Source organism: Pan troglodytes, chromosome 2, assembly GCF_028858775.2.
Source record: "Pan troglodytes isolate AG18354 chromosome 2, NHGRI_mPanTro3-v2.0_pri, whole genome shotgun sequence".
Taxonomy (NCBI): domain Eukaryota; kingdom Metazoa; phylum Chordata; class Mammalia; order Primates; family Hominidae; genus Pan; species Pan troglodytes.
Window position 1 is genome coordinate 129,889,659 of NC_086015.1, and position 14,690 is coordinate 129,904,348.

At 49.7% G+C, this 14,690-nt stretch overlaps 1 protein-coding gene and 1 pseudogene across 1 annotated transcript; one reads left to right on the forward strand and one right to left on the reverse strand.

Moving 5' to 3' along the window:
- Positions 1 to 1,339: 1,339 nt before the first annotated feature.
- LOC470912 (nuclear pore membrane glycoprotein 210) lies at positions 1,340 to 11,191 on the forward strand. The gene is made up of 5 exons (XM_526295.6): positions 1,340 to 1,478; positions 2,590 to 2,769; positions 5,476 to 5,556; positions 6,361 to 6,603; positions 10,959 to 11,191. The coding sequence occupies exons 2-5, from the start codon at positions 2,695 to 2,697 to the stop codon at positions 10,968 to 10,970; spliced, it is 411 nt and encodes a 136-aa protein (XP_526295.2). The 5' UTR covers positions 1,340 to 1,478; positions 2,590 to 2,694; the 3' UTR covers positions 10,971 to 11,191.
- A 166-nt stretch (positions 11,192 to 11,357) lies between these two features.
- Positions 11,358 to 12,478, reverse strand: LOC470913 (splicing factor 3A subunit 2-like; annotated as a pseudogene).
- Positions 12,479 to 14,690: the final 2,212 nt, after the last annotated feature.

The following is a 14,690-nucleotide window of genomic DNA, read 5'->3' on the forward strand; positions in this document are numbered from 1 at the left end:
GTGGAAGCTTCATGATGGGGCCCCCTCAGCAGACCTGCAGGAACGGAGAGTGAGGCGGCTGTGGGATGTTTCCTATGGCCTTCACTTTTGCTCCTGGGGTCTGCATCCCTTCCCCTGTGAGCTTGCAAAGCTGCCTTCTATCTCTTTCGCTCTATGTTAAGGATGCAGAGTCCCTCCAGTAAGGAACTTCTTCATCCCAGGTGACATCCCCATGAGGCTTGGCAGTAAATCCTGCTGGCAGTTGCCTCTAAATTAGCTGTGACCTGGGAATTCTTGTCTTTTAGCTGGTGTAGGTTATTAACCAGCCAGGCACATGTCTTGCTGAGCATGGATTTCCCCCTGAAAATACAGGTTTTGGGTTCTCTGGAGTTTCAGTGACAAATGAGTACAGCTCACCCACGCCAAGCACCATTGCAAAAAAGGAAAAGGAATAGATCTCGTTTTATCTTTCACGTCAATAGCGAAATTTTATTACTCCAAATATCTGAGGTGACTGAAGCTGGGCTTCCAGAGGGTTGTGGTTGGGATCCTGAGTGGATAGAAGGGCTGGTAATTAAAAGGGCATCTTAGGCTCCTTAAGAAGCTAATATGCTCTACCCAGCCTCACATACTCCTCCTATAATCTCATTTCCACTGCTGTTTGCTAATTTTCTGTTTCTTCACTGTGTATTTCTGACTCTCATTTCCTAAGGTTCTTATCGTATTCTACACTGCCAGGTGTGAGCTATTCAGTCAGTGAGCATTTACTGAACTCCTACTGGATGCCTGCTGCTGTTCTAAGCAGTGTCTCATCTCCCTAATTAGTGTATTGTTATTTAAGAGTAGGGAGTGGAACTTATGCCTGTAAGTATCCCCAGCCACCCTCCCCTGACCCACCCCTTGGAATAAGCGCTTCATCAATTTTCATTTGCTGACTGGCTGATAGTCCAGAGGTAAACCCGGGTGACTCATCCCTGATTCCCAGGTCTGTGGGTTGAGGTTGGTGATGCTATTAGTATCTCAGAAAGTCATGGGGCACCATAGATGGTGAGATTGGTCTCTCAGAGGCCATCCCTGAGCCTCTGTCTGCACGATGCAGGCGGAGATTGGGAAGACAGTGAAGGCAAACATCCACATGCTGGACTTGCACAAGAATCCCCTTCTGGCCAAATACTTCCCATTCATGGACCTGAAGCTCCGAGCAGCTTCCCCAATTGTCACATTGGTGTGAGTCCTCCTGGTGGTCACCTCCTCCAGCAGAGATGTCACAAAGGCAACTCCTGAAGTAGGTGATTCCTGGACAAGGGGAGCTCTGAGGTCCCTCATGGGCTCATTATGTGGTGTGGGGCTATCTCGGGGTGTTAGGTTATGACAGGAGCAGCACTGCAGCCACAGGCCATGGCAGTCGTGGCCCGGGAATCATTCCAAGTCTATTTACAGCAGCAACATTAAACCAGCCCTGCCAACATCCTCCCTGTGCTTGGGCCACGCTGGGGCTGGTGAGCATCATTAATCTGTGATCTGAAGCACGTGGGTACTGTCTGTGCCTCTAGATGGACTCGCACCTTTCTTCTGGCAATAAGAAATTTGTTTCTGACCAGCAATAGTACAGCACTGCAGAAACCAATCCTCCCACACAAGCAGTGCCCTGGATGCCTCCTGTGTTCACTCACCTTCTCCTGCCAGGAGTGCACTTGGGGGGGGATGCAGGAGGAGCAGATGGGGGCTTCACCGGCTCCACAGCATGGCACCGGCATCCCTGGTCTCCTCCTGGGCTAGTCCTTGTTGCTGAGCTCCTTGATCCTCATCTGAAAAGTTTTGAGAGCACTGACAAGAACGATTCTAAGGTGTTTTTCAGCAGAAATTGGGAGAAATTTAGGGAAGGAGGTAACCTTCGAAAAAGGAGTTGGGGAGTCCTAAAGGCAGTGGATGGCAAAGCTTGACCCACACCAGCATCTCCAGAGGGCATGTTAGGACACAGATGCAGGGCTGCCTCTGGCTCCATGGGCCGGGGTGGCTGGAGGGTATGCATTGCTAGTCAGCGACCACACACTGAGAATTGCTGATCCAAGGGGAAGGCTCAGCTGCATGAAAGGTCCTTGTTTTCATGGTGTTTAGCATCTGGGGAAGTGGAGCACAGTCACAAACAGCAGAACATGCCCCAGAGAACCAGAGAGCCTCGGCCAGTGGCTGGGAGGCAGCCCCCAGGACCCTGGGGCCCACAGGTCACTGCTCACATAGGGGTGATGTTCGTGCCCTGAGTTTTCCTCTCATGAAACATGTGGTGTGTAAGTCCTGGGTTCAGGGCACAGCAGTTCCTTCTCTCCTCTGTCTCAACCGGTTTTTCCCCCACTCGGGCTGATTCTCAGGAACGCGACACTGCTTATCCGGGTCATGATGCAGGTGAGAGCTGAGAAGCCACATCATGCTCCAGCCCCAGTGTGCCCACTGCACAGCAGCCCCAGCTCCTGGCGCACTGCCTCTGTCCTAGCACGAGGTGACTGTGTAGAGGTGGAAGCCATCAGCACTGAGGCCCTGGCTCCATCTGGGGGAGGCACAGGCTGCCTGGCACAGTAGGCACTGATGCACTGCTATTTCCTCCCCACTCAGGTCACCTCTGAGGGCAGCCCCCAGCCTCAGTCCAACATCCTTTTCTCCATCAGCAACTAGAACATTGCACTGGTGAGCACTTCCAGGCTGGTACCAGGTCTCACCATGGGGAAGGGCACTGTGTCTGGGCTTGTGCAGGTGGTGGATGCAGAGACTGGCAAGGTGGTCATCATCTCTCAGGTAACAGACGTGCTATTGGAGACTGGCACTATCCGAACTCCCCAGGACAGCCAGCTGTGGTGATGGGCCACTGCTTCCCAGGGCAGCTGTGCCTGAGACAAAGGCCTCTTTACTGTGTTTGGGTTCTACCTCTGAGGACCACCTCTCTCCAAGGGTGCTGCTTCTGCCCCCTGGGTCTGCAGTCCCTGCCAGGGCCCCCTGTGCAGGACAGCCCTGCTGACTTGGGAGCACCCAGACCCCCAGAGGCTGCTCTTCTCCAGGCTGAGTCTCCCAGTCTTTCCAGCTGCTCCTTACGGGACAGGGTCTTCAGCAACCCCCGGCCCCAAAGGGCCCTTCCAGTGGAGGATGATGGCAATCGTGGTGAGGGCAGGCGTCGCTCTGCACACTTTGCCTTCATGTCCTTCAGTCCTCTCGGTGCCCTGTGCATTTTCCTGCTGTCCCCCTTTGATGATGGGAGACTGAGGGACTAGCTAGCAGACCACAGTCACCATGTGCCAGTTCTGGGATTGGGCCCAGGGCCGCCCAGCATCAGAGCTCTCGGGCCTTTTGTTGGTCACTTGAAGCTGGGCTTGAGCATGTGCTGATAGCAGAGAAGGGGTGCTGTGGGCTGAGAGTGCCTTCTGGGTGCATTGTATGTCTCCAGAGTAGTGTGGTGTATGTGTGGTGAATTAAAAAATTGTACTTCAGCCCTGGATTTGTATTTCCAGGTGGAGAGAAAAACCTGGGTCATCTGCTAGCATCTTCTACACCAGCAGAGGTTAAGTCATCTTCCCAGTCTCTGTGTAGGGTGGGGGACTTTCCTAATTGCTTTTCTGGGCTGGCAGTGAAGGTAGGAGGCCAAGTTAGGGCCATCTTCTCCCCGGAGGGTCTCCCTGCCCCACATTGGTGGGACTGACTCAAGCAGGTGAAAGTCGGTGTCTGGAGAGTCTGACAACTTCCCCGCTTTGTGAGGCGTGGGTCTCCTTTGGTCCTCTGGAGAGGAGGTGAGACCATTTCCACCTTCTGACGAAGGCTCAGGGCTAAAACTGGGGCCTTTGCATTCTTCGTGACCTCCTTCGCCAGCAGTGACTTGCAGAATCATCTCAGGGAAGGCTGCTTTGGAGTTCCACTCACAGCTGGACCAGAAACTTGGTCTGTAAGAAGAGCCTTCTGTGATGTTTAATGCAACTGTGGACAGAAACCTGTTTCAGAATCAGTCATCCCATTCCTCATGAGAACTAGGTCCCCTGGAAGCAGTCCATGCAGTTCTGAGTTCAGAGCCTGTAAACACAGAGCCCAGGGAGCTGGCGAGTGCACCGCCCTAGAGGGGGTGCAGGGAAGTCCTTGTTTTCAGAGGCTGACTTTGATCCATCATTGAGTTCAGTGATTTACTCCTTTTCCCAGCATTTTCCGTGCCTGCCCAAGTATCCTTGTTAAGCCACAAAGTCTGAATCACAGAGGTGGATGCCCAGATCCAGTGTGTGTCAATTTCCAAGACAAAGAAAAAGTCTTGGGGATGTTAAAATCTGTCCTGGGGACATGGCAGGGTTCAGATTGGCTTCCCAGAGCGTCTCATTCAGGACTGTGACTTACAGACAGGAGGCCTGTGGTTTTTTTGTGTTTGTTTGTTTTGTTTTGTTTCTCTAAAAAGGATTGCAGCCTCAGGAACTGGCTCATTTTCCAGTAGCTAAAAGGGCAGCTGGCTGGAAATTCAGCCAGAGGGACACAGGGCACTGAGTATCCCTCCTCTTTGTTGTTTGACTTTGCTGGCATTTTCCCCTCTGGGTCCGCCATCTGACAGGTTGGGGAGGTGCTGGGGAAAGGCCCTGGTGGCCCTTGGCAGGTGGAGGGGCTGCATCACCATCCCCATCTGAAAGGCATCTTCTTGAGCCCAGGCAGGCAGGGGCTTCACCTGCAGCCCCTGTGTCCTTGCCTGGAATGTGATTCTGGTCAGATGCTTCCAGTTCCATCTGTCCAATCCAGGTCATACAACCAGCACCCCAAGGCCGTGGGGTGGGCCAGGACTAGCAGGAGGAGACTGAGCAGAAGGATGAGTGAAAGGAGGGGAACGGGTGCTTATCAAGCATCTACTGTGTGCCAAGCATTAGCCCAAGTCATGAGGCACAGAATGTGGGCTCAGCATGAGCGCATGGCAAAGAGTCTAAGAGGTTTAATCATGTCAGTTCCACATGAGTCAGCAGCACTAGCAAGAAGCCAGGAGAGTTAGTCTTTGGCCAGATTAATAGGAGTATAGAGTTGAGCATGAAGGAGGTTATAAGGTCTGCTCTAATCAGACTTCACTGGACTCCTGCATTTGTCACTGTACTCTGCTTAGTGAGACACAGGCAAGCTGGATTTGGGTTTGGGAGAGTCTGGAGACCTGTCGCTTGAGGGCAGCCTGGCCTAGGGAAGAGCAGACCCCAGTCCCTGGCCCCAAGTCTGAAGTGCTGACCCGAAGCAGCTGGATGAGACAGGGTGGCAGCCTCAGAGCACTGGGCTGGGACCTGCGGGGCCGTGGGAGAGGAAGTGGCTGGCCCATGTGGGGTGAACCGCCCACAAAACCAGGCCTCTCTTGGCAGAGGAACACGGTGCTAGGCATCCTGAGGTGCCTTCTCGCCACAGCCTCTTAGCCACAGCCTCCTTCCCTTGAGAGGTCCCTTCCAGAAACATGCCCGGCCAGCACAGCATTCTGGCGCCCTGCACCTGAGCACCATGCTCTTTCCCCAGGACCTCGTTCAGGTGAAGGTGCTGCTGCTTGGGGCCGTGAGGATCCGCACCCCCATCATGCAGATAAGGATGGGCACCCAGGTGAGGGGACCTCCTGGGCTCTGAATCCTGGTTCCCAAAGAGCCGCTGCTATAACCCTGTCCTCGAGCTACAGTGCTTCTCCACCTCCTCCATCTGCCCAGCCTGGGTATCTAGGGGTGCAGTAGCAGCTTCCCACCCACCCCTACCCAGACTGACACCCTCTTGCAGCCACTGATGAAGGCCTGCTTCCTGCTAGCCTGTCACCTTCCCACACCTCAGATAGCACCAGGCCCCTAACAGGAGCACCATGACCGTGGCACTTACTCCACTCCATGCTGTCTCGGACATTAATCTGTTTGGTGTTCATAGCAGCCCTGGGAGGCTGGTGTCAGAACCATCTCCATGTCGCAGATGAACAAATGAATGCACAGAAAGCTTAAGACTCATCCCAGGGCCACACAGCTAGGAAGTGGCAGCACTGGCAGTGGACTGGGCAGCCCGGTGTGGCACCTGCTGTGGCCTTTTGCCTTCTCGCCTCCAAGTGTGCCCTCAGCAGACTCTCAGCAAATAGAGACTGAAGGAGCCAGGGACCCCATCCGTGGGTGCTCTGTAAGCAGGGACCCCGGCTAGATTAGGAGAGAGGGGCCCGGAGGAACCAGCACTGTGGGGCAGGGCAAGCTGTGCTGCTGGGGGACACACAGCCTCCTAGAGCTCCAGGGACTCCTTCCAAAAATGGGTCTCTTGGCCATGGGGAGGCGCAGCCAGAGGCAGGGGAGGCACAGTGTGGGGAAAACAGTCCCGCCCCTGGTTTAACTGTTTGGTATTTCATCAAAATTCCCAAACTTGTGCCATGTCCTTCTCTAGCTGGGGAAGAATTGGATACATCTCCCACTGCTTGAAGGAGGCAGCACAGCTTCTGGGGGCATTCCCAGTGCTGGCACCCTGCTGGTCACCAGGCCTGACTTCTCCCCACTGATGTCCATCTATATCACCTGGATCACCAACCACCAGAACCCTTTCTCCTTTGGCAATGCCATGCCAGGCCTGACCTTCCACTGGTCTGTCACCAAGCGGGATATCCTGGATCTCCAAGGGCAGCATCACAAGGTAGGTAACCACCCGCCCAGAGCCCACCTCCCACCCCTGTCCCAGGCCAGCACCCCGAGGGGCAGGGAGGGTTCCTGCCACATTGTCCCACAGGAAGTCCCACCTTCATACCCAGAGAGGCCCTTTCTGGCCTCTCCCAAGGCTCAATGGGACTCCCTTCTCCCAAACGCTAACCACACAGACAGGGTGGGTAGGTTCCTCTCCTAACAGAAGTGGCCATGTGGGGAAGTCACAAAAGTCCTGGGAGGTCAGAATCTGTAGCTTCTGACCATTTTCTGAGATGATGTCTGGCAGCCCCCAGTTTCTCCTGGTTTATCCCAGAGGCCAAACTCCCCTTCCCTTAGCCCTGTGAGAGGCCCTGGCTCCTCCTGAGATGTCAGAGCTAGAAGGTGCCAGGGAGAGTCTACTGAGTCCCTCTTTGTGTTAACCAAGGCCAGAAACGGGAAGGGACTTGACCGGGGTTGCCCAGCAAGACAGTGGGGAAATGGGACTGGGCACCAGCCCCTGTAACTCCAGGCTCAAGCCCAGGTGGGCCTTGGGCACACAGGACCCAAGCCGGGGATGGGTTGAAAGGTCGCTTCCTGCCCACTCCAGAGACAGCGGGGATAGAGGCTAGGGGAGAGGCCCAGGCCCAGGAACGGGCTTTCCCAAAGGCTGCCCGAAGCTCATCTAGAGTAGGACGAATGCCTCCCCACCCAACTCAGTGGGAACAGGGTCCTGTCCCCAGTGCCTGGGGACTCTCCTAGATTGCTCTAATGGAACACAGGCAGTGAGACTTGTTAACAGGTATCCCAAAACAAAGCAGTCTGTGGGGACACACTGCAAAACCCAGCATTGCTCTGGGGACCTACACACACTGAAGGCTGTGGGACATCCTGTCGTGAAGACCCCTGGCTTGCGCGGGTTGGCCCAGTGTTTTCCAGATGCACATTGTGAGATGCAAGCAGGGCGGGGCCTGTGTGCCTTTGCTGAGGGTATCATGTCTGTGAGACCCAGCCCTGAGAAGCTCTCAGTCTTTGGGGGGGTGACAGCAGCTCATTGCAGTGGGATGGGCATCCATGTGCGTTGGGTGCTGTGGGAGCCCAGAGCTGGGGCCGAACGAAGGCTTCACAGAGGAGTCGTGTTTCAGGATGGGAGGGACTGGCAAAGGCCTGGAGGTGGGAACTCACTTGATGTGTTGCAAAAGTAGCAAGGAATTCTGAACTTAGGGTCTGGGGTGCCCCTTCACACAGGGAGAGGCTGGCACTCACTGTGTCCCAGTGGCCATTAATATAATCATCTGTGTTTATTTAACAAACATGCACAGAGCACCCGACAGAGGCTGAGGTGCCCTTGCGCACTTTCCAATATTGCCTTGTCCAGTCCTCAAGTGAGGCCTGCGGGGCAGGGGCCGCAGGGGCTGCTGCCTGCTGATACCCCTGAGGTGGGGAGGAGCTGGGAGGGAGGGAGTCAGACCAGTTTCCTCTTGGACAATCCCATGTTAGTTCAGATGATATTAGCCATGGGCCCAGGACCCAGGCCCGAGGGGTGTCCACCTGGTCTGATCAGAGGCCAGTGGGGAGCTCAGGGAACAGTTTTACCTGCCAGCGAGTGACTGCCCCTGAGCCAGGCTGGGAGGCCGACGAGGCAGCAGCCCTGAGGGGCCTGAGAGAGGGGACTTACACAGGTGGTGGACACATCTGAAGTCTTGCAGAGAAGGGGCCTGGAGTTCCAAGGTAAGTGCTATCGCCACAGGCTTGGGGAGTCACCAGGGCCTTGGAGCACCTGGGCGTCCCAGGATCAGATCTGAGCTGATGTCATGAGGCTGATCATCTGCTGGACTGAGCTCCTCGCCAGGCCCCTGTGTGTGTCTATGTGGATCCTGCAAGAACGTGGCCAGACAGAGCCAGCTAGAGGAGCCTGGGAGGTGGAACCGGGTTTGTTCTGAGATGGTGGCAGTGAGGAGCAGGATATCTCTGTGAGAGGAAGGAGCAGTTAGGTGGTGCCTTGCCCAGGCTCGGTCCTGGCACAGTTACCCTGAGGAAGATCCTGGTGCTGGAGTTGTACATGCTGCCCTCTGAGCTCACATCCTGGCAGGTAAAATTTTCCCTCACTGGGCACGGAGGGAGAGGCCTGTGTTTCCAGGCTCCTTGAAGGAACTCCCATTAGGCTGCATGAACATGAGCCTGCCTGCCTTTTCTCATCATATCTTTGACCTCTTCTTTTTTTTTTTTTTTTTTCCCCGCAGGGTCTTGCTCTATTGCCCAGGCTGGGGCATAGTGGCGTGATCACAGCTCATTGCACCCTTGAACTCCTGGTCTTAAGTGATCCTCCCAGCTCAGCCTCCCAAATAGCTGGGACTACAGGTTTGTGCCATCATACTTGGCTATTCTTTAAATTTTTTGTAGAGACGGGATCTCACTATTTTGCCTCATGCTGATCTCAAACTCCTGGCCTCAAGTGATCCTCCCATCTCAGCCTCCCAAAGTGTTAGGATTACAGGTGTGAACCACTGCACCTGACCTCTACCTATTGTTAGTTATTTGTGTCTTTCCTCTTTATATCTACATCAGTTTTTACCATAGAGTTGTCTATATTACTGATCCTTTTCAAAGGAAGTTTTTTATTTGATTGATCAAATTCACTTTTGCTTTCTAATTCACAAATTTATACTTTTACCTTTGTTAGTTACTTTGTTTTATTTTCTTGGAGTCATTTTGCATTTTTTCCTATTCCTTAAATTGAATATTCAACTTATCTCCTGTTTCCTTTTATAAAATAAACATTAACTCAAAAATAATACATGCTCGTCTTTTTTTCAAATAACTCAAGCAACATATAAAAGTTGAAGGGTTGGGAGGCCAAGGTAGGTGGATCACCTGAGGTCAGGAGTTCGAGACCAGCCTGGTCAATATGGCAAAACCCCGTTTCTACTAAAAATACAAAAAAAAAAAAATTAACCAGGCATAGTGGCAGTGGCCTATAATCCCAACTACTCTGGAGGCTGAGGCAAGAGAATCGCTTGAACCTGGGATGTGGAGGTTTCAGTGAGCTGAGATCACACCAGTGCACTCCACCCTGGGCGACAGAGCAGGACTCCATCTCAAAAAAAAAAAAAAAAAAGTTGAAGGAGACAAAGCAAAATATAAGATAATGATCATCTCAGAGTCTTGCAATAATGATTTATTGTCAATGTATGATGATCATTATTCCAGATATCTCTCTAAACATTTAAATAGATAGGATATAGAGAGAAACTATTTTACAAAATATGGTCATGCTAATTATAAAATAAAACATAAATGAAATTTTAAGAAAAAAGGCTAAAGTAAAACTGTAGGAATTATTTATTCAAAATTTTCAGACTACTTTTTTTTTCAAAAAAGATGTTAGTTCCTCAAAGATCTCTTTTAAAAAACATGATGAAACAATGAAATTAAAGTCATTATTATTAACAAGTTCCAATTTTCAACTGTATGTTTTCACTTCCTGGTAAGAAAAATAAAGAAATTAGAACACTTATACTTTCTCCTACCTCTCCTCCTTCTCACTCATGATTTTGTACATTTTATCATTTTTTTTTTACATTGTCAGCCTCTATAATATTAGTATTCTGCTTGGTAACCATACTTCTCACAATTTAGTCTTACTTATTTAAGTGAATATTTAACTAGATTTGATGTCAAACACTAACCTTCTCATGGCTTTTGCATTTATGAATTTTAATATTTTAATCACTTCTTTGTTGCTTTGTTTGAATTGTTCGAAGTAAATTTTTTTCAAAAAGGATCATGGTTGTTGTCTGCCCTGAGCTTTTTCATGCTTGAGAAGGTCTGCCTGTTACATACATATATATGAACAGTTTAGCTAACTGTAACATTCTTGTTCATACTTTCACTCTGAGTTTGTAGATTTCCCTCTCTCTCTTCTGGAATGGGGTGTAGATATGGACAATTCTGAGAACAAGTTCCCACCTAGTATTGTGTATTAGCTATTTATTGCTGCAGAACAGTTTTTCCCAAAACTGGGCAGCTAAAAACAACACATACTTACTATCCCACAGTTTCTGTGGGTCAGAAATCTGGAAACAGGTTAGCTAGATGATTCCGGCTTGGAGTCTCTGTGAGGTTGCGGCTAAGCTGACGAATGGGGCTGCAGCTACCTGAGGCTCACCCAGGGCTGATGGATTTTCTTCCAGGCCCACTCAAGTCCTTGTGACATGGGCTTTTTGAAGGTTTTGATGGCAAGTTACTCCCTTGATGAGTGACTGGAGAGAGAGAGAGAGAACTCATGCTAGAATCCACATCTTTTTATAACCTAACTTCAGAAATGACATACCGTCACTGTCACTTCCTGCTGTCTTCTGTCACCTACAGATGAGCCATTAAGTCCAGCCCACATTCATGGGGAGAGGAAGTAAACATCACCTCAGGCACAGAAGAACAGAAAGAAGTTGTGTGCATATCTTTAAGACAACCACATACCAGGAACTGCTTTTTTTTGGTATAGAAACTATCTTTTTAAAAATTTACCCTTGACATTTGGAAACTTCATCCAGCTATGTCTGATTTGCAAATTCAGGTATATCTTTAAAATAATTTTCTTTGATTACATCTTCACATATTGTTTTCATTTTACTTATTCTTTCTTCTTTTTCAGGAAAATGAATTATATGTTGGATTTCCTTTAGTTTCATATTTAATATATCTGTAATTCTCTCCATGGAAAAGGCAGGAGCACCTGGGGCAGGGCTTGCTTGGGGAGGGAGAAGCTTCTCAGTTGGCTGGGGGAGGGGGACGTATGTTCCCTGCGCCTTTGGAGGGGAGGGGGGCCTCAGCATTGGAGGCATGGGAGTTGGGGGGTGTACCCAGGATTTGAGGGGTAAACTCCAGGAGGCTGAAGATGGACCCCAGGAACTGACGGATGGACCCCAGGAGATTGGGGGTGGACCCCCAGGGCCTGAGGGTACATCCCTGGGTCTGGTGGGTGCATTCCCAGGATGAATGTGAATGGCAGGGGCTGCTGGGTGCACCCCTGGGGCCTGGGGGTGAACCCCCACTGATAGGGGAGGATGGACCCCTGGGGCTGGTGGGTGAACCCCATGAGCTGGTGGGTGGACTCCGGGGGCTGATGGGTGAACCCCAGGGGCTGGAGGATGGACCCCAGATGTGGGGTTGCACCACTGGGGATGGGGGGCGGACCCCTGGAGCTGGTGGGGGCAGCTGAGGTGGTCCCAGGGGCCCTGAGGGTGCAGGCCCCGTGGGGGACATGGGTGGCAGAGGCAGACCTCCTGGAAGGGGCAGTGGCAAAGACTCAGACAGCAGCGGCCAAGGGGGCAGATCGTTCATCAGCGGGGGTGGAGGTCGCTTCACCCCAGGGGTCCAGTGGAGAGGCTGGGGCTTCTCCATCTTAAAGTGGAACTGGAGGAAGAACTGCTTGGTCTCCCGGTTCCAGTGTGTCCAGAATGTGCCTTCCACCTTGTTGATCTCCCTGCTCGGCACCTTGAAGGTGATGGTCTCGTAGGGCTCGGCGGCCATCAGCAAGTCATGCCAGCGCCGGTCCAGGGGCTTGATCCTCTGTTCATATGCAGACATGAAGCGGTGGCACAGCATGATGCCACCTCCTTAGCCTCCTTGGCTGCTCGCCAGGCCAGGTTGGTCTGGTGCTTCTTCCCCTGGGTATGTGCCAGATAGCTCCCCTTCTTGTTGAGAAGCATCAGGCAGAGCTTGCATTCTTAGGGGCCCAGGTAGTTTTTCATTAAGTATGGGTCCTTATTGATGTCGATGGTTTCCAGGGCCAGCTGCCAGAGGTGTTCCCTGCGGTCATGATTCCTCTCAGAGGAGGAGGCCATGCCCCTGCTCCTGGTCCTGCCCCCAGTGCGATGCTGGAAGTCCATGGTGACAGCCTTGGGCTTTAGCAGACTGGGAGACACCAGAGCCTGAGGCCGCGCTATGGCCTCCTCGATCACTGCCACGACTTTGTTTGGCGCACCTGTAGTAATTTGTTATAGCAGACTGGACTAAGCCTGTCCTCAATACCTTTCACCAAATCTGTTATCTCCTTGGCCCCAGGGAGGCATCTAACCTTAGTTCTCAAAATTCAAGAGGTTAACAGTCAGCAAGCTTGTATATTATGAGCCTTTGCATGCTGGAGCTCAGTTGTCATTGCTTCTTCTCCCGTCCTCACCCTCTGTAGTCTCCTCTGCCAGAGGCTGGATCATTGAGAGTGAGACCATATTTCCCATTCAGCTTCTCCCACTTCCTGGGTATTCCTTGTTTTTCTCTGCATCCTGCTCTTGCCCTTAGAGCTGGTTGATCCATCACAGAACCACTGGATGGGCCTTTCAGAACCATGACACAGTTCTTAGGAAAATCTGTGTTCTAATTAAGATATAAAGAAGCACAAGCTCTAAGACCAGACACCCTGGCTTCAAAATCCATCTCCACTACTCACTAGTTGGTTGTCTTAGCCAATGTTTGTATAAGACTAATACCTTGTTAAACTCCTACCTTAAAGTTTTGGTATGAATTTTAAATGAGCTAATTCACATAAACTGCTTAGGACAGCATCTGGCCTATGGTAAGCACTCAAGTATTTGGATAATATCTCATTATTTATTCCTCTTAACAGCCCTATAAAGTGGAGATTAATGTCTCCATCTCACAGATGAGGAAAGCAAGGATGAGGAACAGAATGTGATTTGTCCAAAGTCACAAAAATGGTAAGGAGGATAACTGAGACTTAAATCCTGGCTCATTTACCTCTGGTGATAGTACTTTTTCCAGAATGAACACTGTACAATGTTGTATTGGTTTTGGTGGATTTTGAGGGAAGGAAGAAAATAGAATTGACTTTACTTCATCATCTTTAACTACAAGTTCTTTTTTCTTTTTGTGCCCTTGATAAATACATCTTAAAGCTATGAATTTTCCTCTAAACACGGATTTGGCTCCCCATAGCAGTTGTGATGGTTGGCTATCATTGTCATTTATTTCTAAATAGTTTTCAATTTTTAATCAAAAATTTAAAATCAGTTTTTAAAAATTAGATTGGTTTAAATTTTCTCTTTAATGCAGCAGTTATTTAGGAGGTATGTTTAAATATTTTAAAGGGATAGTTTTTTTTGTCACTGTTGATGCTATGCTTTATTGGGAATTTTCAAATTTATTATCGTATAGACCAAAAACATGGATTCTCTGATTTCTATTTATAAATTATTAAGATCTTCTTCACAGTTTAACAGCAATTATTATTTTCTGCCAATGCTTCTTAACTGTTTGAAAAGAATGTGCATTTTCAACATGTTGCATACAAAGTAGAAGCTTGAAATTGTGTCATTTACATTGCAGAACCCGTACTTATTTCTTGTTTCCTTTATATGTCAATTTCTAAGAGGAGCGTGTTAAAAATCTACTGCTATGGTTACAGATTTGTTAATTGTTCAATCTATTTACTCATATATGTTTTGGACAATGTGGTTGGCTTCCCCAGAATTTGTTCCACCTCTTCTATATTACATCATTTCCAAGTGTTTGGGATATTATTGAGTCTTTTCACACCACAATGAGCTATCATAATCTTGGATAATTGAAGAATTTCTCCCCTTTATTCCAATTTATTTCAAAATTTTGTACATAAGCCAAATCTAAGTCAACCAGTCCCTCTCATCCCCTTGGCTGGCCACATTGATTAGTTCAGCCATGGTCATATGACCTAATTTTGTCCATGAAGATTTAGCCCAGGAATTGTTTTTTATTGATTGAAATGAGAGATATCTCTCAGACTACATGCTAATAGGGAAATGTTTGACTCCAGTTGCTTCATCAGCCATCCTCTGATCATGAGGAGAGACTGCAGAAGATGAAATTAATGCCCTGCCTGAAAGCAAGCATGAGAAAAATAAGGAAACCAGGTCTCTGGGAATGTCATTCAGCCACTGGATCAGACTCACCTGACAGCTGCTCTATCTTTGGACTTTTGTGGTCCATTGAATTCCCTTAATTATGTAAGCCAGCTTGAGTTGCATTTTTCTGTTACTTGCAACCAAAGCATCTTAACAAATAAATATATTTCAAGGTTCTAATATTAGGTGAAGAAAAATTCATGAC